At 43.6% G+C, this 23,930-nt stretch overlaps 1 protein-coding gene across 2 annotated transcripts; it reads right to left on the bottom strand.

Moving 5' to 3' along the window:
- Positions 1-4,855: 4,855 nt before the first annotated feature.
- Positions 4,856-22,582, bottom strand: gtf2a1 (general transcription factor IIA, 1). 2 transcript variants are annotated; one of them, XM_083643416.1, is made up of 10 exons: positions 22,368-22,582; positions 19,824-19,925; positions 16,534-16,723; positions 15,661-15,725; positions 14,521-14,596; positions 13,796-13,968; positions 10,733-10,837; positions 9,726-9,971; positions 8,137-8,226; positions 4,856-7,398 (listed from the first exon to the last, which is right to left on the bottom strand). In XM_083643416.1, the coding sequence occupies exons 1-10, from the start codon at positions 22,395-22,397 to the stop codon at positions 7,291-7,293; spliced, it is 1,185 nt and encodes a 394-aa protein (XP_083499542.1). In that variant the 5' UTR covers positions 22,398-22,582; the 3' UTR covers positions 4,856-7,290. The 2 variants fall into 2 exon arrangements, with proteins under 2 accessions (XP_083499542.1, XP_083499543.1); XM_083643417.1 differs by having other exon boundaries at positions 13,844-13,968.
- Positions 22,583-23,930: the final 1,348 nt, after the last annotated feature.

The raw sequence follows: 23,930 nt of genomic DNA, 5'->3' as shown, positions 1-23,930 counted from the left end.
CTGCTGTAGCTGCTTGGATTTTCAGGCCAAGTTCAGCTGTTTTCACAATTTCAGCTGTGATGATTTTACAGTTCCAGTTGTTGGAGAGTATCATGTGTCACTGAAATATGAGATAGTATTCGTCTCACTTTGAGTCTTTTCTATTATGAGGAATTAACCGCTTTAGCACAGAAAGATCATTTTGTGTGTGTGTGTGGGGGGGGGGGGGGGGTAAAGATAAACGCTGAAACAGTTAAGGAAATTGATTAAACCTACACCCCCCCCCCCCCCCCCCCCCAACCTAAACATCCTCAATTATAAATGATCTTTATTCAAATGTGTTCCGCTCAGTCTGGAATTGAAAACTGAGTTACGAGGAAATTATAATAATGGATTTTCACAAGCAATCCATTTTCCAGTGAGTGTGATAAGAAAACATTTTCTGAGCCACACTATTTATATATTTGAACGGACAGCCTGCAGGCCCAGGGCAGTTCACAGTGGACATTTTATCCAGTGTAATGAAAATATATTCCTTAATGTCTCACCAATATCTCTGTATATAATGTAAATAGCTGACAGTGTTTTTGGATATATGTATGAAAACAGGACATACTGGTTTTAGGAGTCTTATACTGTCTTATTCAAATCGGTTTCGTCCATGGACACCATGAAAGGGAAACTTACAATGCATAAATCATAATAACAGTAATAGAGTAATGTATGCTACTTATAACTGGCTGTGATGTGAAAACCAGTCATGAGTGTTTTTACAGTGGAAGTGGACACTTTGAAACTGTACCTCTATGTGTCTCAGTCCTGCATTGAATTCGTATATCACTTTCTTAGATTTATTAAACATTTGTATAGTCCCCCCCCCCCCCCTCTTTTTTTCTTAGGTTGACCTTGTTTTTGTAATGTTACCATTATATCGTTACTATCAGTTTAATGCTCACTGATCCAACAAAACAGAATTTCCAGAAATACATGCTCTCATCCCCTGGGAACATGTGATCCAATTGCAAAAGTAAATAGGGACATATTTGGATGATTAACAATGTTCTTGAAATTGCACACAGGTATGATAATAACAAATACACTTTTAAAGGCTTTTCTGGCTTTTGGAATGTCATGGTTGTTTTTCTAGCATGATGGTGATATTTTTCCACCCGTACGGAAACAAATGACTGATACAATCAGAGGAGATAGCTTCGCCTTAGCCGGGAGTGCGTAAAGCAAATAGAGCCCAGACACGTGCGAGCTGCAATATTGAGCCATTATGAGTTAAAAGACACCCTCTGCCAATGGCAGCTTAACATCTGGTTAGCATTTCATCTGCTGGGTGACATTTTTTTCAAGGAAATCTAAAGATGAACGGGGGAATTTTCCTGGAAAGAGGGATCACTCCGGGATCCCTTTTTAATTTCACTTGCAAAGACGCCGTGAAGATATGCGGCCACGCACATGAAATACTCTCAACTGTGCATCACTCTCATCCACTCGCTCAAAGAATCCGTGTGTCTGAGAGCGTTGAAGCCTCACAACTGGAAGAATTTCTAATTTTAGGGTTGAAAAAAAAATGAAGAGTGGCATCTGTGCACTATGTTCCAGAGCTGACTCACACCGTAAATTCCTAACAGACTAGCAGGACATCGTTTTCAGCTGAATGTTTTCCACGGCTTCCAGTCCATCTCTTCCAAACACCCATTAAACAATCCGGTGTATTAAAGCCTTCAAATGTTACGATGTGCCTGGGTGCATTACTGAGGGCCGAGCTCCTCCCTTCCACTGCCTGCTCATGTTCATACCGCAGTTGTTTTGTATGTGTGTGTGTGTGTATACAGATACATCTACAACAGTGGTCCTCAAACCTTTTCATAACAAGGACCCCTAACCTGACAAATTAGACCACAGATCCCGATTTGATTACAAAAAGTGTATGAAACCCATGACCAAAATAGTCATACATTCTCTCATGTTAATTATGGATGGAATTATAGTGAAAATAAATGATTCCCCATTTTTGCTGGGGACCCCCTGGAACCGCATCAAGGACACCATGGGGGTCCCCAGACCCCACTTTGAGAACCACTGATTTACAGGGCCCTCTGTATCTCCACATGTAGTGCAGCTTTGGATTCATACAACTGCCAATTTGGTGTCCTTTTACTCAACGCCGTAACTTACAGCACTTCCCAACGAGACCGAGCCGCCATCATCTCAGTTTTCCTCTGAGAAATACGTAGTGAAGAAGAAAAAAATCACATTTATGTCCATAAATCTGACTACACAGAAGAAGAAAAAAAGACTGGTCCAACCAATAGCAGACAGGGCCAAACAAAGTGATTGAGACTTGGACTGGATTTATTTGGACATTCTTCTTCTCTGGTTCTGGTTCTCAGGCCTGGCCTGATCATTCCTCTGCTGGTATTTCAAATAAACCCATCTCCGGGCCGCTCCTCAAATAAGCAGGGCAGGCCCCGGCGATGCTCCGCTCTGCCGCCAGATTAGGTTGCTGAACTCAAATACAGTGGGAAAGAATCGTGAGAGGAAGTGAGCGGGAAAACTGAGGAAGACGTTATAAAATGTGTCAGGGGGTTGAGAATAGCCTCGGGTCTCCCAGAGTAGGTCAACATCCTCAAGCTCCCCTCAAGCCCTTGGCCTGGGAACGTAGAATCTGTGCGTCTATGTCGTCATTGCCTTTTGTTGTTCCACGGGTCAGCAGACATGAGACGGTCCTCTTGAAGGGTCAAGGTTCTGTCTCTCTCTCAGAAAACTCTCCTGTGGCTACTAGAGTGAACCATGGAGTACTGGTCAGTGAAAACACCCGGTGCCTCTGTGGTTCCTCAAGCGCTACCAGTCACCTGTCATGTGAACCTCCCCCATGTGTTTTATCGAGTGCAGTTTGTTTAAAGGTTTGTACAAGTTAGAGCACATGCAAAATCACCAACATTACCAAATCAGAATGCCATGTTATTCCCTATCATGCATAAATGATTATGTAAATCTCATTATTTTACCCACATATTTATTTGTAGGCAAGGGCATTAGAAATTAACGTTGCACCCAAATAACATAATACATTTTGCAACTCCTATAATATCTTTTGGAAGATGGCGTTAATATACTTTTCACAGTGTTGCCATGCACAATGGCTGCTCAAAGATGTGGGCATCGTCACCAGCAAGTCAGCCAAACAAGGCAGAGAACACTCCTAAAAGGGTGCCAGAATTAGTGGACTCGTTTTACAGCTGAAGTGCAGAATTTGCACTTCCAATAGGTGATTAAGGGGATAATTGTTAGCAGAGTGCCACTTTTCAGGGCACGTTCACACCACAACTTGATTTGCATATTTTCTTACTGAAAAACGTTGCACTCTTTGAGTTCATCTTAACTGAGGTGGAAAGAAATGCACAGAACGCCCTTGTTGCAATGCAATCTCTGGGCCTGTGTTCCCTCTCGCTAAAGATGATTGGTCTCATATCCATCTTTCTGCTACATGACCTTTCACCTAAAGAACCCGTGACCTAATGGCCTACGAACACCGCCGATTTCAGTGGCCCCTGTGAAAGGCACGATAAAATGGAGAAAAACCAGGGGAGGCGGAATCTCCATTAGAAATGAATAGAGGCTCTTTGTCCGAAAGACCTGCAAAAATCACATCTTCTGACTTAAAGGGGAAAGCCCTGACATGCCACAGCCAGCCAGCGTGTCTGGCTACTGCACTCCACCGCGGTCCACATCTCCATTTTGCCATGCAGCTGATTGGCAGTCACCGTCAGTTAGCTGCTAAGGAGAGAAGGTTTAAGGGGCTAAGCTAAGACGTCTCCAGGGTCTCGTTATACGACTCATTCGGCCAGCAGCTCAAACCCTTATGTCTGAGTGCCCAGGAGCGACAAGAAGGCCCACGTCATCTGCAGCAGCCATGGAGACATTCTTCCTCCTCTAGCTCTATGCAGGACTGAAGAACTCTTTGTGAGGCATGATATACTGTAGAAGTGACAACCTGCCTCAAATCCAGTCACAATCAAGGGCAAAATTGCTCTGTGGTTTCTGATTGGGCTTTAATCCCAGGCAGCAGCACCACACCTTTATCTCATAATTACCCTTAAGAAAACACACGGGGATTGTATCAGTTTGGGCAGGAATTGGAGAGGAGGAGGAGAAAATGTCCATGCAGTGGATATCTTGACAACCATCCAATCTTTGGATTACACCACAAGAAAGTGGAAAGGAAGGCAGGTTGAGGAGGATTCTGGGTAATGACTGCTTGAAGATTATTGGGACTGGAATACGACGGTCGTCATGTGACTAAATCACATGTTCCAAACAGAGTACCGCAGGAATGAGTCCAGAAGACGTTAGCACTTCCGGTTCCTACGTGTAAAAGTCACGTATGGAGATGTTGGTTAAATGTTTGAAATAAGGTCTGTGGTTAACAAAAATTTAGGAAACCGCAAACTTTGTGTTCAGCAAGATAACCTTCACAAATGAGGACCACTTTTATCATTTTCGGAGCGTGAATGTGTTTTTTACACGATTTTCTGAAAACGCATCAGAAGTCATAAAAGTGGTCCTCATTTGTGAATATTATCTTGCTGAACACAAAGTTGGCTGTTTCATAAACTTTTGTTAACGACGGACCTTATTTCATGCATTTAACGGAAATTCCCATACAAAAAAATACCATTGACTTTTACACATAGGAACCAGGAAGTGCAGGGACTTCTGGGTAAGCCTACAAAAATACGCCATCGCTCTAAAAAACAACTTCACTCTAAAAACTGCTCAAAAGGTTAAAGCAAAATTACACATTTATTACTTTACTTTCTTAGCAAAAGAAAACAACTTATTGTCTGTTCAGTCAAATACCTCCTCTCCTATTTGTATTCAAAGCACAGCCTTCCACATTACGGTTACAAACATTTTTGATTTAATAAAAAAGAAAGAAAAAATATGATACAAACAATACATTGCCTTATTCGAACAGCAGTTAGAACACAGAACAATTTAAAAGCCGAGAATACATTTTTTTAAATAGGCATCCTCTTCCAAAGCTCACCTGCTATGGGAATACCACAAAGCCTAAATGAAACCCAAAAGGCACACATAAAAACCAGGCAGACGAACATGAAATAGGCGTCTATGGACTAGTTTGATTTTAACGATTACCAATTGTGGATAGCTACTGAAATCTGCTTGCCAAAAAACCTTTGGCCAAGAGCCAGATATGAACATTCCTGAAACTGTGGTCTATTTGAAATGTTTTGGAATACATTCCCTTGGCACGTGAGTGTGTCACTGGTTGGGATGCACCAGCACCACTCTGTCAGTGCTGACGCAGAGTAGCCATTGTTTTCACTGAGCAGTAAGACAATTGCTGTGTTTTCAGTGGGGACAAATCTGAACTAAAAAGATTTGACTTCAACAGAGTGATCTGACATCCTGCATGACAACCTGCTAGGTGCTAGGTGTTGTCTCTATATTCAGTACCATGTCGGTGGATCCTTGGCATCTGTGCGGCTTCTGCAAAAGCATACTACACTAAACACGTGTAGCCAACAACCACATCATCGACGTAATAGCCAAAAAACACATACTTTATTTCAAATTTCTGCAACAGGGGCACTCAAAACAAACGGCAGAGAAACACTCGGGCCCCAAGTGAAACTCACGTTTGATAGAAAACATTTTATTTTAAAAGTTATGATTAAAATTAAAGCACAGGAGAACATAACGGTAGACGCAAAGATTTTGGAACATAGCGTGTCATGTAGCCTCGTCCAGCCAACAGAAAAAAAGGAACACTTTTTAGATTATAAGAGCACAGTTTGGTGTCGCTTTCCAACACTTCAAAAATATAACATTTTCATGAACTTTCAGGAATAAATAGAAAAAGAACACCGCCCTGCCCCCACCCAAAAAAAACAACTATTTTACTGTAACCTTTGAGATTATGGGGTCTCCAAGAAAAACAGAGCTAATGAGCTCCTAGTAGAGAATACCGGTGACAACACAACACAACACACACACGCGTGCATGCTCACCACATGCATGCCCAGTCTCTCTCTCTCTCTCTCTCTCACACACACACACACGCACACACACGTGCGTGCATGCCCACCACATGCATGCCCAGTCTCTCTCTCTCACACACGCGTGCGCACGCACACACACACGCGCGCGCGCACACACACGCACACAAACAGACGTGAGCACGCTGTGGCTATTGATTAACTCGACTGACTGATTTCACGACACATTGATAAACTGACAGTGCAAATCTTCAGACGGCTGCAAAGAACTAAATTAAGAGCGAGAGCATACACCGACAGGAAAAACCAGTAACGACATTTTGTACAATTCTTGACCCATTCACTGGTTGGTATCTTTTTTTCCTTTTTGCAAAGTTTTCATTCGAAGATGGGATGGCGCTCCGAAGAAGCGGATGGGAGGAAAAAAAATATATTCTCTGATTCAGCACTCTTTAGAAGAGTTAAACAAATGCCTTCACACAATTATTGATTATTGTATCATTAATGCGATTTTGCCTACTTCACGTTTACCCTTCAAACAATCTTTTAAAATGTTTAAAACAATAACATATGTTCACTACATAAAACATTCTGGGGCACCAGTAATCAAATAGATGAATGGAAACTTTGAATCTGATCAAAACTGGCGGCAGGAATCGGAGAAATGGAATTATGACCCAAAAACAAAAAAAGTAGGAGCCAAAGATTGAGTCTGGCCACTCTAAAAAGGCAGCCATCTTGACTGGTGGCACTAGGTTTTTGACTTAAACATAAACACAAGTCAATCCAGTCAACCGACTACAGTGCATTACGGAAGTGTTGTTGTTTTTTTCACTAGCGGGGCTATAACTGGATGACCTTGACCTCCTGTGGCGGGGGCAGGTCAGGTCACCCTGGTCCACTGCACCTGTACGGATGTGAAACGCTTCGGTTCCAATGGAAGTGAATGTGGGCAGGAAAAGGGTCGAGAAGCCTGGGAAAGCAAACAAAAACAAAACGAGGCTCTGTTCACAGGCTTTTTCCCCTTTCCCTGGAGGTCTCTCATCCCGCAAGGCGAGTTGGGTGTTACTGACAGCACCCAGGTGTTTACAGTACCTCACAGTCTTTTGGGTTCGTCAGAGGTCTCCGAGACTCCAGAGCAGGTTTCCTCAAATGAGTCCAGTCACAGGATATGGAAGGATATTGATGCGTCTGTGCTAACTGGACAGGAGGAGTTACAGAGTTCCTGCTCCTGCTCTTTTGTGTTATGTTTTTTTCCCCTCTTTTTTTGCCTACTTCACCATTCGGCATCCCCAATGGCTTTGGAGAAGACGTAGTCTCTCCCGTTTAGATTCATGATCCCATCCTTCAGGTGGAATTTCCATTTGTTCTTACTTCTGTGGATCTGGGGAGCGAGGAGAAGGAGAAGGAAATGAACGGCGTGGGCGTAGAGGGGCGACAGCTTACGGTCTCTTATGTCTTTTTGATTCTGGGGCCAGACAGTTATACTGGGACACTGGGATATCAACCTACGGGACACCTACGGGGCTTTTTCGGCATCAATTCAGGTTATTACAATACAGTTATTATCAGGGTTTAGAGATTAGAACAACATTTTTAAATCAATGTGTTTAAACAGGAACAGCCCAATTGTGGCTAAAATGATAATCCTGATTATTGTGTCAGATCTTGTTCATCAAGATTGTTAAGTCCTGACTTTTTTTAATGAAACAAAATTATGTTACTGCACTTTTAGCATCTTATATCAACATAATTTTTAAATAGAGGGTTAGTTTAAATTAAATCAAATTGTTGATATGCCAATTTTCCACAATTATTAAACGTGGAAACTGGAGTATACAAAGTAATTGTATATGGCATTATACACAATTAATTGTGCAGCCCAAATTGTGAGAGGGCCGTGAGGAATGCTCTAGTGAACATTTACATTCACTTAAAAAGTAATTTGTAACTTTGTTCCTTAAACTCTGCATTTATATACGCACAAAACACAGGATTGAGTGCAGTGCAGTCGGTCTCTCTCACTCACTCACTCACACACACACACACACACACACACACACACACACACACACACACACACACACACACACACAGGACAACATTGTATTGTGTTTGTTACCTTGTCATACTGGCACACCACTACATTCTCTGTATCAAACAGCTCCTGGTCCTCCTCATCGCTCACATCGTCTTCACTGTTCAGCGGCTCCTGACAGCAACAAAAACACCACATTTGAACAATGAACTTACCAAATGTATCAAATGTTTCTTGGTCAGGTGGAAGGAATGTGAAACACTATTTGACCTATTCAACACTAAAACACCAATAGAAATGGATTTGGGTTATCCACATGGGAGCGGCTATCTGAGGTGGGTTGGCCTGTGTTTATTCCCGTGCTTATTCTGCGGCAGGGAAAACACTGGTGTGTGTGTGTGTGTGTGTGTGTGTGTGTGATCCATATTCATACGAAATATTCACATATCAGTATCATAAGATTTAAACTATTAGCTCCTCTTGCAAGACTCTGCAGGAGGATAAAGCCAATAAAAGGACATGACAATGGCATCTCAGGGTGGCATCAGACTACTTTTTGCAACAACCAGCTAGTTCTCTTTAAACACAATAAATAAAATAAATAAATAAATAAATGCATGTCAAAAGTAAAAGACCAACTATCTAGGGCGATCTAGGGAGAGCTGTAGACTATGCTTACTCTGATACATGTGAAGTCGTCAGCCGCTTCTTTTCACCTGACAGCGAGGAGTTTCACCGGCAGGATCAGTGTGGGATGATCACGCTATTCCCCCCAGTTCCCCCCCCCCCCCCCCCCCCCCCCCCCCCAAACAGGCGCACCGACCAACCAGAGGCGGCACTAGTCCAGCGACCAGGACACTAGGGATGCGCCGGTATGAGATTTTGACGGTACGATACTCTTAGGCAAAAATACCATGGTTTCACGGTATCGCGGTATTGTGCACCTATATGTAAAATCTGTATGTAAAATAAATAAATAAGTAAAATCTGTGTAAAAAAGAAGCCATAAATGTATTTTATTTTTAAATAACATAGAACATTTTCTGAAGACTGGGCGATGTGTGGCGCGTTTATACTATTATATTATATTTGTATACCTCTATAACCATTTCTGTTGCTCTGCACATCCCAAGACAGCTTTATTTTCCAACTTTTCTCAAAAGTTTCACAATCTACGCTTTTACTCTGAAGGCAAAATCGCTCTACTTCCTGTCTCGCCCTGGTTAACTCCAAGGTAACTTGACGCAGCTATCAGCGACAGAGCAGACAGACACAGCCCAGAGCAGTAATAAAGCGAAGTTTTACCGGTACTCTGTCCCGCATGTTTTGGGAATGACGTGTCCTAAATGAGTGTTCAACGTGTGGTGTAACGTTTCTGTTAAGTGCGTGTGCATGTGTATCTCGAGATTCTTGCCAACTAGCGACATGTAGCTAATGGTCGGCAGCTCTCGCTAGCAGCACTGCTCCCAAAATTAGCTGATACCGTCGGAACGGTAGAACAGAACATATTAGTGGTTTCGGAACCGTGAATTTTTCCAACGAAACCGGAAACGGCGCATCCGCACGTACCCTTAATCCGACTTCCCACCGGCAGACATGGCCAATTGTTGGGTTTATTGTTCAACTTTAAAACACAAGGGGTTTGTTTTAAACCAAGGCTTTTTGTTCCTCACCTCCTCCACCTGCCCATCCTCTCCACCATCCTTGCTCTTCTCCTCGTCCTCGTCTTCATCGTACTCTTCCTCCTCATCCTCGTCCTCTTCTGAGGAGGTGTCTCCGGCTCCGTCCAGCTGCTGCAGCATCATGGGAGGCTGCTGGGCCTGCGGTGCAGCTGCTCCCTGGATCTGCTGGATCTGCTGCACCTGAGCTGCCGTGGCTGCCTGGCCGGGCTGAGGCACCATGGCTTGTGCCTGCATCACCTGGCAGGAAGACAAGCCCACAACACAGAGTGTCCGTATGCCGCTAGCTAAATTAACACCCGCCGTTTTGCCAAATGTCGCTAAAATGCACCTTTGAGACAGTAACATTTGAAAGCCTCAGGTCATATAGAGTCTTTTGGTTACATTTTGTCCCTGCTAACCACATACACTCTGACTGTAGAGTGTGTGTGTGTGTGTGTGTGTGTGTGTGTGTGTGTGTGTGTGTGTGTGTGTGTGTGTGTGTGTGTGTATATATATATAGCATTTAATGAATTACTAGATGACTTGATCAATTGTATAAGTATGTTTTAAAATCAAAATTCTAAATCTGCTAATCTCTTTATTTAATCTTAAACGCAGTACCCGACTCTACATGAAATCACATTGCAAACAGGGAGGATAACATGCTTCTATGATAAATGTTTCTTCATCATTTCAGCCGGCATAATTATTCTTGCCAGGTATTTATTTTTTTGTTTACCGGCACTTGGCAGGTAACTATTTATGGAGACATATGTCGATAATATGCATATTTACTTTCCCTGCGTCTCCTTGGCGGGGTGGAATAATATGAACATCTTTTTAAGTCATTAATTCCCAAATTGGACCTGTCCGTCTATAAAATATCAATGATGTGATCAAGAAAAGATGGAAAAAAAGGCAGGAAAAGAGGAATACCCATTAGGGAGGAATCAAACTTGCAATGCATACTTCCAGAAAGCAGCAATTAAATCAGTCATTAGCGGATGTGATAAGCTGACCTGCGCGTTGCCCTGGACCTTGTTTCCCTGGGCGAGGACAATCTGCTGGGGCTGGATGATGACTCCGGTCTGCTGGGGCAGGCCTCCCTGGAGAGGACCCAGTACCTGGACCCACAGTGAACAGGAGGAATTAACCTTTCACAGCAGCTCTCACGTTATTGGATTGGATTTATTTGACAATTATAAAAAAGATATGCATACATCTGCAGAACAGGAATACATACAATTAAAAATCATCGAGGTTAAAAACACAATAAAGCCAAATGGCTTATTTCCATTGTGGTCCTCTGTTAACACAGCAGCAATCCCATTCGCTCATTTACGAGGAGATTTCCGGGACATTATGGCTGAGAATGGCACAAAGGTATACTCATCATCTGGATTTGTAAGCAGCGGTGTCATTCTGTTGAAAGGCAGGGAAAAGTCAGGTCCTGGCTCATCATATAGTTATGATGCTTATGTAAGGACATTTTACTACTCTGGCTACTTTTGTAGAGGTCACTCACTGGTAACAGAGGTTGAGCCTTATGTTTTTCGATTTTTCCAGAATTACTTGGCATTTCATTTCCCATTTAAATGTTTTCCCCCCATAACTCGATTCTTCCACTCCTTCAGCACCAGAGGTCCCAGAGCTATGTTAAGAGTTTTACCAACCAACAGCTTCATTACCTCAATTCATCATAGACAGATTATGGGCTGATTGGATACAGGATATCCATGATATGCCTTGAGCTATTTGTTCTGCTTAATTAAGGCACTCCCCCACCACTGTAACCTCCACCAGGGGGCCCTGCACGCTTCAAGAGTGTCATCACACAGGCATGCCATATTTTGCCCAGAAGAAGAGGCTTAATGGCTGTAGGTACTGTCCTCTAGCTAGGTCACAGGTAAAAGCCAGTGTCAATCCCAGAGCAAGACACTGAAGACCTACATTGTGTGCTAAAGGGGGCGGGGCAGTGCAAATCTCTGGCTCTACACTCCTAGCCTAGGTAAACCCAGCCCCCACGTGACCTGCTCTCTCAGTTCCCAGTCACTAGCCTTGTGACTGTAAGCAGGGTGAGCCTGAGAGCAGGTCACTGGGGGCTGGGTTTACCCAGGCTACTACACTCCACACTGTAGATATGCATTCATGTCTATCTCATGGGATATGTGCAGGGGAAGTATTCAACCAGATTATTATGAGTTTTCACTTTGCAGTTTTACTGCACTCAGCACCCAGATACAACTCTTGATGTGTGATGGGAACATACCTGTTGTATGACTGTTGACCTGCGTGTGTGATGGTACAAACCTGTTGTATGACTGTGTTGACCTGCGTGTGTGATGGAAACATACCTGTTGTATGACTGTTGACCTGCATGTGTGATGGAAACATACCTGTTGTATGACTGTGTTGACCTGCGTGTGTGATGGAAACATACCTGTTGTATGACTGCGTTGATCTGCATGTGTGATGGGAACATACCTGTTGTATGACTGTGTTGATCTGCATGTGTGATGGGAACATACCTGTTGTATGACTGTGTTGATCTGCATGTGTGATGGGAACATACCTGTTGTATGACTGTGTTGACCTGCGTGTGTGATGGAAACATACCTGTTGTATGACTGTGTTGATCTGCATGTGTGATGGGAACATACCTGTTGTATGACTGTGTTGACCTGCGTGTGTGATGGTACAAACCTGTTGTATGACTGTGTTGACCTGCGTGTGTGATGGAAACATACCTGTTGTATGACTGTGTTGACCTGCGTGTGTGATGGGAACATACCTGTTGTATGACTGTGTTGACCTGCGTGTGTGATGGAAACATACCTGTTGTATGACTGTGTTGATCTGCATGTGTGATGGGAACATACCTGTTGTATGACTGTGTTGACCTGCGTGTGTGATGGAAACATACCTGTTGTATGACTGTGTTGATCTGCGTGTGTGATGGGAACATACCTGTTGTATGACTGTGTTGACCTGCATGTGTGATGGGAACATACCTGTTGTATGACTGTGTTGATCTGCGTGTGTGATGGGAACATACCTGTTGTATGACTGTGTTGACCTGTGTGTGTGTGTGTGTGTGTGTGTGTGTGTGTGTGTGTGTGTGTGTGATGGGTACATATGTACGTGTTGTATGACTGTGTTGACCTGCGTGTGTGATGGAAACATACCTGTTGTATGACTGTGTTGACCTGCGTGTGTGATGGGAACATACCTGTTGTATGACTGTGTTTACCTGCGTGTGTGATGGAAACATACCTGTTGTATGACTGTGTTGACCTGCGTGTGTGATGGAAACATACCTGTTGTATGACTGTGTTGATCTGCGTGTGTGATGGAAACATACCTGTTGTATGACTGTGTTGAACTGCGTGTGTGATGGGAACATACCTGTTGTATGACTGTGTTTACCTGCGTGTGTGATGGAAACATACCTGTTGTATGACTGTGTTGACCTGCGTGTGTGATGGAAACATACCTGTTGTATGACTGTGTTGACCTGCGTGTGTGATGGAAACATACCTGTTGTATGACTGTGTTGACCTGCGTGTGTGTGTGTGTGTGTGTGATGGGTACATACGTACGTGTTGTATGACTGTGTTGACCTGCGTGTGTGATGGTACAAACCTGTTGTATGACTGTGTTGACCTGTGTGTGTGATGGAAACATACCTGTTGTATGACTGTGTTGACCTGTGTGTGTGATGGGAACATACCTGTTGTATGACTGGGTTGATCTGTGTGTGTGATGGGAACATACCTGTTGTATGACTGTGTTGACCTGCGTGTGTGATGGAAACATACCTGTTGTATGACTGTGTTGACCTGCGTGTGTGATGGAAACATACCTGTTGTATGACTGTGTTGACCTGCATGTGTGATGGGAACATACCTGTTGCATGACTGCGTTGACCTGCGTGTGTGATGGAAACATACCTGTTGTATGACTGTGTTGACCTGCGTGTGTGATGGGTACATACCTGTTGTATGACTGTGTTGACCTGTGTGTGTGATGGAAACATACCTGTTGTATGACTGTGTTGACCTGCATGTGTGATGGGAACATACCTGTTGCATGACTGCGTTGACCTGCGTGTGTGATGGGTACATACGTACCTGTTGTATGACGGGGGCCTGCACCCCACCGGGCTGCATCTGCCCCTGCAGCAGGATCTGCTGCTGCGGCTGCTGGATGATGTACTGAGCCCCGTTGGCAGCACGCACCACCTGCAGGATCTGACCTGGGAGACAGAGGGGAAGACAGGAAACAGTTGCCCCTCAGTTTAAACATTTGTGTAAATACTTTCAGTTCAATACAATGCACATGATTCACTTTAACAGTAACAATCACAGGAAATATAAACACAATTGACAAAGATCGGTTGAGCAGATTTTGGCTGTGATCCAGATCTTGGATTTCCATCATTAGATTTTTATTTTATTTTTTGCCATACTATTTTATGTACGGTGCTGGTGGGAGGGTCTGACATCCAGGACTTGTAAGTCGGCCGTATGTCATTTTGTTGGAAAATCAAACCCACAGGACAAATGCTAAATGACCATAAACAATCATGGAGGCTGCAGCTTTGCAATTTGGAGAATTGTTACGTTTTGGCAGAGGTCTGTGCTCTATTGAGTGCCTTCTAGAGACTAAGATGCCACTTCATCCCTCGCCCTCCGGACTACATATTTAGAGATGATCAGTGTAAACCAAGAATAGAAAAAGCCTCATCTCACTTTGTGTGAGGAATTTAACATGTCAAATTGCACTAAAACACTAGTGTGTGTTTTACCTTGGCTGGTGATGAGCTGCTGGTACGGGGTGACTCCTGTGGGCAAAGCAAGGGTTGCTGCGGTAGCTGCTGCACTCTAGTGGTGAAGAGGAGAATACACACATAAGAGTAATCGAAAAAACAGTATAACACACTCGCGCACAGAGAGAGACACACACACACACACACACACACACACACACACACACACACACAGGGGCAAAATAATATAACTGAATATAGCCTCAAGCGGAAATTCCACAGTTCAAGAACAAGGAAAAAGGAATGTTAAAGATTTAGGGCCATCATGGGTAAAGAACTCTAGTCATGTTAAAAACAGGGGCCTGTTAGCTACATTGCTTACCCAATTGTGTTTGTGTATCTTTAGTCATTAATTCTATTTGTGGCATTTGATGGCGACAGGTCAAAAATAGGAAAGAAAAGGCTTTAAAAAAATGAAGGATTTTTCGTTTGCACGACAATGCAGGTACAGCGCAAATGTAAAGAGGCAGAATGATGTGGTTACCTACAATGGCCCAGATGTGAGCCCTGACATTAACAGGTGGCTTGAGGGAGAGAAGTAAAGGAGGAGTAATCAAGACACAACACGCGAGTGTGCGACAGAGAGGCAGATGGACGAAGAGCGTGTGTGTGTTTGTGTGCGTGTGCTTTTGGGTCTGTGAGAGGCAGAGAAGCAGCGTGTAAGAGGCTGAGGTTCTATCTGCACTGTAACACGGCCCTCACTAAACCTCTTCCTGAAGGCCCCTCCTCTCCTCTCCTCACAGCTCCCCCCCCCCCGCCCCTCCATCTGTCCCCTGCTAGACTCGTCCGAGTCACGCTCAGGCCTGTCGAGACACCTCCTGATCCTTAGCTGGCTACTTGTTCTCTTTGGTGGGCGTCAATGTGCTTGCAGAATCACTGGGAATGTTTTTGCAGTGTTTTCCATTTTTCATTTAATTTAAAATTTAAAATGAAGCAACGCCTATACTTGCGACCCCCATCCCAGGCTGCAGATGCAGAGTGGTTAAGAGTTCATACAGTAATAAATATGCAATACATCTGTATAGTAGAAATATGTTTTAATCCTCCTATCCCATAAATAATATGTTCCTCCAAAATAATCTTGTGACCCGACCCACAGATTGAGACACATTCACTTACCATCCCCGTTGCACTCATATGCTGTAGAATCTTGGGATCCTGAACAATGACTTGCTGCTGGGGAGCTATGGAGAGAAACGTGTGGAAGGAAGTCATACAATGTTATGCACCAATAACTAATAATTGTCTACTATGGTGACATGGTGAAAGACAAAAAATATCGTGTAGTCTGATCTTGGCATTAGCCGCTAAGCCTCGGGACCGAGAACACAACGTTACAGTCTCGCGATGTTTCCCTTCCCCAGCCAATTGCCAGCCGCTCTCCCCAGCCTCTGGCACCTCCTGCCCGCATTGTACAGTATATGTTAAGACTGGGTAATAAAATATATAGATATTATAAAGCTGCAGCAGCGAAGTTCTGCTGACAGGAAGTAGCTCGCCTGCTCGCACGACGCACACCAACATGATACATGACGAAGTCATGACCCGCCCTAATCTGCCTCCGATTGGCTAGACTCTTTGCGTTCGTCGGTTGGATTGGTCAGGTCATCGCTAGTCCCGCAGTAGCCGCGGAGCGTCTGACCACGTGAGAAATAGATTCACAACACACGACACGCTCGGATACTGCACATACACAATTGAATTCACAGGCCTCAAGGCTTTTTTGCGTAGTTTTAACTGACAAATCGTACCACCGTCGTATGTTGATGCCAAAATGGGTGCCTGCTACGAAACAATACATGCAGGTTGGCAGGTCTGATACGATTTCAACTTCAAGAGTGAATACAAGGCTAAAATTACTTGTTCAGATGGTCATTTTTTTACAGTGAAAAATGAGAATGAGGAAATGGGTTTTTCTAGCATTGCAATTCCTGCAAGTCACGTTCACTAAAGATGTGTTCAGTGCTTCAGGGCAGTGCAGCAGTGACCCACCTTGCTGCGCTACAGGGGGCAGCAGGACTTGCTGGGGCTGCACTGGCTGGTGGGTGACCTGCTGGACTTGTTGAATCTGCTGGACCTGCTGCTGCTGCTGCTGCTGCTGCTGGGCGGCATGCAGGGCGGCCTGCTCCTCCGTATGGAAGCCCTCCACTGCCTTGGACTGCATCAGTTTGTTCTCCCACAGCTGGAGCAACAGGGGTGAACAACAGTGGCATTTTTAAACCTCTATCCGGGGTTCCCACACATTCTCGTGGATACAATTTCAAACGTTTTCCATCACTTTTCAAGGATTCATAACAGAATGTCCATGTAATGGGAGGCGGTGACTCTGAATCAATATCTGAAATTATTACTACACCGGACAAATAGGACACACCTCGTTATATTGTTTTTTTGTGTGTGGTTTGGAGTCACTGCATCACATTACATGGAAGCTAGTGAAAAAACATGAATTTCCCATACAAATATTAATATAAAATACAAGAAGCAATACAATCCAATATAAAGAGGGGTGGTGTCCTATTTGTCCAGTGTAGCAATAATTTGGGGTATTGATTTGGAGTCAGTTGGTCACATTACATGGAAGGAAGCTATAAAAAGAATCTCTCTCTCTCCCTCTCTCTCTCTCTCTCACACTCTATATATATACAGTATACAGAGAAAATCTCTCTGTATAGTCACGCTATGTGTAGAGAAAGAGATATATCTACCTATCTATCTATCGAGAGAGCGAGAGAGAGAGAGAGAGAGAGAGAGAGAGAGAGAGAATAGGAAAAGCTCTAAAATGTAAAATCCAATATAAAGAGATGAATTCCATGATTTTCCAAAACCTTCAAGGATTTTACTAATTCATATTACTTTTCCAGGCCTGGAATACGATATTTTGAAATTCCATGACTTTGCAGCTCTATTCGACAGTGAACAGAATAGATACAGCAAAAATGGCGTGCAAATTGGTCAGGAGGCGGTCTCAAACTCACAATGTTGCGAAAGCAACGTTTTGAACTTTAGGACACCGAGCTGCCATGATGCCCAGAGGGATGAGTGGGTTACATCCACACAAAGAAACAAATTGCAAAAGGAAGAGGACTAAAGCTTAATTTATACTTATTAGAAAGTGTCGCTCAGCACATGGTCGCAGACGAAAAAGAAAGTGTCGCTCATGGTGTTGCATTTATACTTCAGTGAACGTTCGCCTCGGTTCAACGGTCACGTGACACCTGAACGCTATAAGCAGCTGCAGACAGCCAAGAGAGGGAATGGAATGCACAGTGAAACCACCTCGGAGGCAAAATGTAACGTACTTGGCTGCAGCCGCATATAAATGACACACAACCACACAACTCACATCCTCTCTCTCTGGGAAATTGGTCACGATGTTCTTTGTGATTTTCACGAAGTCATACATCAAGGACAGGCTGATAAAAATAGCTAATTAATTTCAATCGAGCGAAAACCAAAACAAGGAAGTCAAGTGCGTGCCGTCTATATAGCCAATCAGACTTGCGCGATACTATGACGTAGTCAGCGACACTAGACATTTCACTAGGTAGCAGACACTGCTCGCCGACACTTGGAAGTGTTGACTCAAGTCCTCATTCCTGTCGGCGACCGTTTCAAAAGTGTCGGCAGACGAAGCATAAATTGGGTTTAAGAGTGAGATTTTTCCTCACTAAATGTTATGTCATGTTGATGTCAGCCTTTCATCCCAGAGATAAAAAATCAGTGAATGGTAAAAAGATAACGTGTACATTATAATTATTATTATTCCTACAACAGCCAAGCATATAAGAGAAGAGGTTTGATAGCTAGTCATCTTGTGGTTTAGAGCTTGGTAGTTCTTATTACACATATCAGACGTGTAAGTGTATGGTAATTACATAGTAGTTACAAGTGTGAAAACGGCAAAGAAATTGAATTCTTAGACAAAAGAGTAAGTTAAGTTAAGCTAAGTTAAGTACCAGAACAGACTGTGGGGCTGGTATGTTTTTCAACACAATTCATATTTGACGATAATTCATATTTGAAGACATGTTACCTGAATAAATACCTGTCAAATAATAACACATCATTTCTAATATTCCATTGTTAGTGAAAATCGGCACCAACAGATGTAGCAATTTCCATAATTGGCAGCAAGCCAACAAATGTATTATGTAGTAATGGTTACAATTACCATGTACAATACAAGGCCAAATCAGAAAAAGTTGGGACGGTATGTTAAATTAAAACAAAAACTGAAAACAGTGATTTGTAAATCACCTTTGTCCTGTATTAAACAATGCAACAGCACATTATTTGATGTTTTACCTCATGAATTTGAGTATTTTTTTTTAAATAAACACTTATTTCAATGTTGATTCTTGCAACATATAGGGACTGAAGACATCAAGTGATGAAACATTGCAGGTGTCATTTTGCCCCATTCTTCTTCTGGCAAACAGGTCTTAAGGTATGCAGCTGTTGCAGCAGTAGCCTACGGGGGTCTGGGGTTGTCACATTTTTGTTTCAAAATGTGCCACACATTCTCTGTTGACAGGTGGGGATTGCAGGCAGGCCAGTCCAGCAGCTGCACCCTCTTCCTCTGCAGCCATGCCTGTTTGTAATGTGTGCAGGATGTAGTTTTGCCTTGCTTTGCTTTGCCTTGAGCAAATTTTGCCCTGCGCATGCCAATAGAGCAGGCGAGGCCACGCAGCAGCCAAGCTGCAGGCAAGGCCACGCAGCAGCCAAGCTGCGGGCGAGGCCGAAGTTGAACATGGGTGCGCTGAGTGACGTCACTCGAGCACTCCATGATGTGATCAGTGATGGTCACTCGAGCAATTGTGCTGTCATCAGTGATGCGAAGTTGAGCAATTGTGCTGCTGCGCATCATGCCAATAGAGCAGGTGAGGCCCCGCAGCGGCCGAGCTAGCGATGCTGCGCAGCGCCCGAGCCTAGGAATTGAGCACGCGAGATTTCTAGTATCCATATTACATTACGTCATTTTGGCAGACGCTTTTTATCCATATAAGGCGTTATTAATGGGAAATACACTTTATTAATCTCTGCAAGAAATTCTAGGTTGGTTAGTTGAGGGCTGTGCAACCAGTGGACACGAATTGTCACTTACTCTTCCTGCACTACATCTCATGTCACCCTTTAAAATGTGTCCTCCCTGCAGCAAATGAGAAAGGAACCTGGATTGGAACATAGAGAAGAAAGGATTCTGGTGGTGCCATACCCCCTTCCTTTACCACAGCTTAGCTAGATGACTTATTAAAAACAGTACTGCTGGCGGTGGTTACCGTTTTCAGCTCCAGTAACACCTGCTCATCCACTCCCTCATCCAGGAACAGCTCCCGCACCTCGTTGATGACATCCTCAATCACAGACTTATACAGTTTAGGCTAAGAGGAAACAAGTGAGACAAGGAAAGAAAACACATTTCCATTAGAAGTTATTGTGTGTTCCATTAAACATTTCAAATGGGGGGGGAGATTAAAACAAACGTATCCATGTCAATATCGCTTGTAACATTAATGTAGTATATTAATTTGGACTTATTTTCACATGAAAAGGCTGGTTTATGCTGTCCTAGAATGTTTCATTGAAATCACTTGTGTTTTTCATGTCAGCTGACAAAAGCGCAGCCAAACACCACCCTGATTACAAATGTGCCAGGCAGTTTTTTTTTATACAATATATTCACTGACTTCTGCAAGGACTCAATTCAAAACAATGCATAAATTAAAATGACACGTTATCACCACAGTGTCTCCTCTCTCTCCCTCTCATGTGTGTCACTGATGACATTATGAGTGATGTCACAAACCTAGTATGATGATTTGGGCCGTTTGAAGCCCAATTTGGGCCGTTTGAAGCCCAATTTGGGCCGAGTCCAATTTTACAATGAGATGCACCCACTTTAACCCTGAATAACGTAATAAAACCACTAGTAAACCAGTAGGCGGCGCCTGGCCTGCTGTTCAGTGAGTGGCCTGACTGCGGGGACTTTTTTTTTTTGCAGGCCAGGCCACCGGGCATTTGCCGGACGTGCCCGATTATGCAGTCCGCGCCTGTCATCAATGAACTATAGCCTCAAACTTAGGGCAATTAATCTGCCCTAATTAAAAGGGTGCTCTTTACACCCCCTGAAAGTTTCAGCCCAATCGCATGTAGAATGGCATAGCTGTGGCTGAACACAGAACTTGAAACAAACAGAGCCCACATACTCAATTTTATATAGATTTTTAATACCATTTAAAATTTAATTTAATGCCAACATTACACTGCCATACCCTAGAAATTATTTACCAAGTACTTCAATATATGAGATATACTGTAGGAGAGTGTCATGTAGCGGATCCTATTTTCCGTGCATTTTGCGGCTTTCAAGGCAGGTGTGAAAGCGGCTATAGACACCCGAAAGGGGCTCATGCCGTGTATGCGCCATGCTATTGCTAACCCAAGAGAGCTATCCTACATACAACACCCGGTCAGTCTGTAATATCACGGCCAGCCAGGTATGAAATCGACCTTTTTCTGTTGCCTCCCAGGGTAACGTGGCATATATGGGCTGGCGCACACCAGCAACATAGCGTTTTACACACTGTTTTTACCACAAGATATAAGCGACATGGGCCGACATAATATAAGCGCACCGCGCTCAATGCACTGTCCCCAATGTCCGCAGTAGCACGGACCTCGGCCTCTCCTTCCCTCCCCCCGTCTGCTCCTCCACTATTTAAAGCACGGCCTGGTGTTTATATGCAGAGCCGGTGACGTAGCGTCGAGTAGCACCTTCCCATCCCGGGCAGTCTATATTAGAGAGCCAATATGGCTGTATAAAACCAGGCAGCGCAAAGGAGGAGGGCCAGAAGCAGAGAGAGGAGAGGCGAGACATGGAAGCCATTTTACGGAGCAGAAGCCTGGTGCCCGCTCGCCTCTTACAAATGCAGTCGCCTCTGACAAATGTAGTCGCCTCTTACAAATGTAGTTTATGGCGAATTTGGGAGGATATTTGCGGTGTTAACTTATGAGTGCTCAGATTTGGTCTTTTCGGTGGGGGAGCAAGATGTATTGGTATGAGATGGGTAAAATTGGTGGTTTTGGGACAGCGATCCTGCCTTCTGGTCGTGGAATGGTGGACAATGACTGAGGCATTTGACTGCGTTTTGAGCCAGCCAGACGACTTTCTACTATTATATAGTCACTTCGATTCCCTCCAACAAAACTTGATTCATTCGCTGTGGATGAGAAGGTGCTTGGCGTAACGTTATATCTGGAATTTTACTGGAACAAATATATAGAGCTAACGTTAAAGTTTAACGTTACCGTTTGTCCAGTCGCATAACTTGCTAACGTTATTTGTTCCAACTAAAGCAACCGACTTGGATCTGAGAGGTGAAATACCACAATCATAACGTTAGAGAATTAGTTCGTTATTTTTCAACCGCACAGAATCACCTAACTTACTGACCATAAACTAACTCCAAAGCTTCAGTCTAACGTCACCAAACAGCCAATACAAAGAAATGGCATTCTCATCTTGCTCAAATTGAACATTTCTACACAATCAACTTGTTTTTGTGACTAACAGTAGTTTTCAGCTCCTCTAGCCGCTGATCATGCCTGGATGGTTTCAACTGACAGGACGGTCTAGTTTCCAAAACTGGTTAAAATGGCCGATTGACAATATAGTAGTTTTAATTTTTATTAGAGACCATAGTGAAGTGTTTGCAAATACACATCCCTTTCACTGCATTCAATAAAAGCAGCTCGTCGACAGTTTTCCATTCTAACTTTACCCCCATGTTCCCCTCTGACAATCCTTAGAGATTGATCCTTACCACTGGGTTCGAGTTAGCCGAGCTCGCCATTATACGCGTAGTGTAAAAACCACACGGATAGGCGAGAAATAGAGCCAAAAATCAATCAAAAACGGCTTAAAACAACTGGGAACGATAATATTAAAATAGCCGGCATCACTTTTGTAAATAAAACACAGTTTTTGGCGGTCTTATTTACAATCCCGGGCTGCGTCTCCCCAGCCGTCCTTCCTCCGTCGTTGTCCTCCTTTATATACTGAGCGATGGAGCTGCGAGTGCGCGAGACATAGGGCAGGTTCAAGCCGGTCATCACGCGAGACCTCGCGCGGGATTTGACTACGAATCAAAAAGGTTACTGCTGGGAAATGTAGTTCCCCCCCCCCAAATATACATTACACAGAAAATGCAGAGCTGCTTGTGATTATGTCATCTTCCTGGCCAATAAAATGCAGTCTTTCATTGTCGTTATTATTATTATTATTATTATTATTATTATTATTATTATTATTATTATTATTATTATTATTATTATTATCACCTCTCTCTGCTCTGCTGCTGCTGTGTGCCTTGTCTCTCCTGTAGCCTGCAGGGGTCGTTGTTCAGTCTGATCGGGTGCACCTGGGCCCGGTATGCTCCTGAGCTTCAAAAGCCTTCAGACAATTCAGTGGCTCGCTCTCTCCTCAACTGCACCATTTGTTATGTTCACTTCTTTTGGTTTGATATAATTTGTGTTGTTTAGTCCTTAGTTTGAGTTAATAAATTATTGTTTTAACTTTTACTTTGGCATATGACTCCCTCTTCTTTTGTTACTTGGGTTAGGGGTGTTCCAACCCTGACTGACTTGAGCCGGGTTGTAACACATGGGGCTGTACAACCTAGTTCTAGGTTGGAACAATGGTTGGAACAAAGACGGGAGTCATACGCCAAAGTAAAAGTTATAATATAATTTATTATTACGGTAACTCAAACTCAGGGAAAATAACTAGACAACACATACATAAAACAAAAGTCTCGCTTGCCAGACCGAGTCTAGAGCAACACTGATGTTAAGCTGGCTTTTAAAGTACAAGGAGTACATCCAGCCCAGAGATGGGGACTTGGACTTGCCACTTGGACTCAAGTCGCACTGAAGTCGTACACACAGTGACTTGAGACTTGACTTGGGACTTGTCCTCAGAAGACTTGAGACTCAACTCGGACTCAAGATTTGGGAGTCGTGAACAATCCTTTTTTTGTGCATTAACATTGTCAATTAATCGATGCTGATAATAAAGGAGTGAGAATAATACAGTACATGCTTTGAATTCATTAGTTTTAGCTTTGCAGTGTTCTAAGACCAGATGGCATGCAGCAGATGATAGAATGCTCATCCATATAGAGAGACTGCGGAGCATGTCATCATTCAGAAACCATGCCCAAAACAGGTGAAAACAGAACCCCCCCCCCCCCCCCCCCCCCCCCCAATCCTGGCGTTCTCCTATGTCACGTGCATGGTTGTGTGTTGCACACAAAGATCGTAGGCTATATATGGAACATGAACACTCCAACTTACTTCACTGACAGCTAGATCCAAATTTTTCTTCT

The sequence above is a fragment of the Poromitra crassiceps genome (assembly GCF_964638095.1).
Source record: "Poromitra crassiceps genome assembly, chromosome: 9".
Taxonomy (NCBI): domain Eukaryota; kingdom Metazoa; phylum Chordata; class Actinopteri; order Beryciformes; family Melamphaidae; genus Poromitra; species Poromitra crassiceps.
The sequence above is the reverse complement of the archived record's forward strand: the minus strand, read 5'-3'. Positions and strand labels throughout refer to the sequence as shown.